The sequence below is a fragment of the Pteropus vampyrus genome, unplaced genomic scaffold, assembly GCF_000151845.1.
Source record: "Pteropus vampyrus isolate Shadow unplaced genomic scaffold, Pvam_2.0 Scaffold193, whole genome shotgun sequence".
Lineage (NCBI taxonomy): Eukaryota > Metazoa > Chordata > Mammalia > Chiroptera > Pteropodidae > Pteropus > Pteropus vampyrus.
Genome location: NW_011888974.1, coordinates 1,614,826 through 1,618,236, shown reverse-complemented (window position 1 = coordinate 1,618,236; position 3,411 = coordinate 1,614,826). Strand labels below are relative to the sequence as shown.

At 51.5% G+C, this 3,411-nt stretch overlaps 1 protein-coding gene across 1 annotated transcript in view; it reads left to right on the top strand.

Moving 5' to 3' along the window:
- Nucleotides 1–223: 223 nt before the first annotated feature.
- Nucleotides 224–3,411, top strand: part of HIP1 (huntingtin interacting protein 1) — a 128,114-nt gene continuing 124,926 nt past the window's right edge. Inside the window, exon 1 of the mRNA XM_011371536.2 lies at nt 224–412. Within this exon, the coding sequence (XP_011369838.1) occupies nt 293–412 (120 nt within the window). The 5' untranslated portion in view covers nt 224–292. The remainder of the gene's footprint in view (nt 413–3,411) is intronic.

Here is a 3,411-nt window from a genome sequence, read left to right as displayed (position 1 = left end):
GGGGCGGTGGACTCAGTGACGGACAGGCCTCCGGGCCGGTCACGGCGCGCGTCGCGGTCCGGCGGGCCCGGCGGGGCGGAGAGCGTTTCGGGGCTCCGGGGGGGGGCGGGGGCGGGGGCGGGCGGGGAAGCCTCGGAGTGGGGCGGGGCCTCGGGAGAGTAGCAGCGCTCCCAGCCAATGGGAGGTGGGAGCAGTCCCGTTAGCGCCGGATCCCAGAGGGTAGGGCGGGGCGGGCGGCGCCGTGGGGATCCCGGGGCGGCCAGGGGCCCCTGACTCGGCTCTGTGCGGCAACATGGACCGGATGGCCAACTCCATCAAGCAGGTGCCCAACCCCCTGCCCAAGGTGCTGAGCAGGCGCGGGGTCGGCGCTGGGATGGAGGCGGCGGAGCGGGAGAGCTTCGAGCGGACTCAGGTTAGGACCGAGGTACCCCTAGGGATGTGTGGCTGGGGCATCCCTAGAGACGCAGTGTGCCGGAGGGGCTTTAAAGGGAGTAGGGGTCTTGCAGGCCAGGGGAGGGACGGGACAAAGGGGCTGAGAGAGGAGGCATCTGGTGCGCAGGTCTAGGCTACCCGAGAAGGTCGGGGACCCGGGCATCTCAGCTGGCCTGGGGAAAAGGGCAGGGTGGCTCCGAGGAGCTGGCATGATCTGTGCGGCGCGGTCCAGGAGAACCGGTCCCGACGAGGCAGGAGAAAGGTCACAGGGTCGGTGACAGGGGAAGAACCGAAAAGTGGCGGAATGGAAGGGGTGCCTCTAAGCAGGGGGAGCGCACCCGGGAGTCACTCGGAGACGTGAGTGTGGCGGTGGAGAGTGGGGAGCTGAGTTGGGTATGTGAAAGGTGGGGAGCCCTTTTCTCTCCTCTCGATCGCTTTTTAGTTGCACCGACATTCCCCCCACCCCTAACCCCTTTCCTGGTGCCTCTCGCTTGGCTCACATTAACCCCAGCTGTCGGCCCTCGGAGGCCGGGCCGAAGGGGTCTGAGTGATGAGAAGGAATGTAGGAAATGCAAAGTGTGGCCGAGCTTGGAAAATGACTGGGGGCTTGAGGAGGGGAGCGGCCAGGGGCAGGAATGGAGGCGCTTGGCCGTACGGCCCAGTGCTGGTAGGATGAGTTGCCCAGTGGTGCTAGAGTTCTGACTTGGGGTTTTGGCTTCATCCCCCAAATGTGCCTAGCAGCTAAGAGGCAGACTGCCCTATTTGTCCAGGCTGACCAGGGCTGGGGACCAAAATTCCTCTGTGTCAACAAAAAGCCACAATCCATTTTTACCTCAGAGTTTCAATGCCTGGTGTATTGATTTGACTGAATCACGCTGACATGTTTATGGTGTTCATCAGCTCATTTGTATGCAAAAATTCATTTCAAAGGGTACAGCACTTCTTTTAGTCCTGGTGCCCAAGTCGTGTGGGTAGATTGGTTCTTCACTCTTGCTCTCAGAGTGGAACCTTTGAAGATCCAGCTGGGGCCTCCATTGCCAGAGGCTGGTTTCCCTGCTCTTTTCTTCTTTTCTCCCCAAACTTTTAGATAGAAAAGATTGTGAAGACCTGACCGAGTGTTAGGATAAAGCTTTTCACCCCAGGGACCTCATCCTCTCCTCTTTCAAGCTACTTCTGGCCCTTGAAGGTGTGTATGGGTGATGGAAAGTAGGGAGTGTCCACTCCTTGGGTCATCCTGCCCCAAGAAGGATGGCAGAGATGGCCATTCACTTCTGGATTTCGCTAGCTTTGTGAACTGGACTGCTGAAAAGAAGGAAGCTTTCCATCTGCCTCGCGTGTGACTGCCTCAACTAGCTGCCTGGTCACATATGGCTTCTTGCTCCGGGAAAGTGTGAATATTATTTTTTTAATAGGAAAGGAAAATAAATAGGTGGTATTTTATGATAACCCTTTCTTTCTAGAGTCTCAAGTAAATAAAAACTGGAACAATAGAGAAACGCATACAACTTTGATCCATTATAGTGATGGAAATTAGGTTTGTGAACGTTTTCACCCATGGCTGGCATATCCCCTCGCTATCCATGGACAGCCCAACAGGGAGAGTCTACGTTATTCTGTGGAACACTTGTAATTGGCTAAATTTGACCTGGTGTTGGGGGTGTGGAACTGAGGTAGACTGGATCAGGAAAAGAGAATTTTTCTAATTGTTAAAACTATTCAGGGAGAGGAAAGAACAAAACAGAGAACAGTCCAAAAACTTAGCATTAGTCAATCTGAAAAAATTTACTTTGTTTAATGACTACCTATCAAATGTATTATGATATAAAAATAAGTTAGAAAAAATTTTTTAATGAGTTAAGAGACCATGAGAATCAGCCAAAGTATAATGATAATTGTAACTAGTGTTTGGTTGGTTCTATTTTAAGTACATTATTGTATTATCTTCTTTAATCTAGACAAGGACCTATGAGGTGGTATCAGCCACATTTTCCAGGAGGAAATTAAGGCACAGAGAGGTTACGTAACCTGCCAACATCACACAGCTATGAGTCCCAACCTTTAAGCAATGTCTTGTGTTGCCTCTGAGTACTGGGCAGAGCACTGGCATTGGGGCTAGAAGTTTGAGTTTTATGGGTGGGAAGGTAGATAGGCTGTGTGGCCTCAGGTAAGTTGTCTAACCTCTCTAAGCCTTGGTTTCCTTATTGTAAAATAAAGATAATACTTACCTCACAGGTTTAATATGGGAGCTATATTAAATAATATGCGTGAAGGCATTTTGTAAATTGTGGAGCACTATTTTCGTGATTATGGCTATAATCTGACTGGGAAGATGAGACATAAGAAAACACAGTAAGTAATTGTGCAGGCTATGATTAACTCTTCCATAGAGGGATAGAAGTGTTACTAGGTAATGTGATAATTACCAAGATCGTGAGCATAAAGTACAGGCTGTGGGAGTGGAAAGAGTGGGGAGCCCTCACAGAGGACTGAACCCCTCCCTCCACTTAAGCACTTGCTGAGTGGAGGGAGGGGGATGGGGCATTCCAGGAATGGGGTCTGGCCAGAGGAAACATCTGGAGGTGAGTGGATGATGCGAACTGTGGGAGGTGGAGACAGGAGCAGAATTGGCCACTCCCACCTGCTACCTCATACCATTTCTCTGTGTTGCCCTTAGTAAACTATGAGCTTCCTGAGGATAGGACTGGGTCCCGTTCTTGCCTGTGTCCTCAGATGCCTGAGGCTAATGTTGGTGAGCTGGCTGTGGTTGAGGGTAGAAAATGACTGGTTAGCTCCAACAGAGAGCCCTGGCCTGGGGCGGAGTAACTCAACTCTGGGCTACAGAAGACATCTGCATTTACTTGATATTTTTTTCCTCTCAAGATTCTTTATGGTCCAGCCTTGCCTTCTACACTCTCAATCAGGAGTCTGTCCCATGTCCATCAGAGGACTCTGATTTTTCTGCTTTTCTTCTGGTCAGGC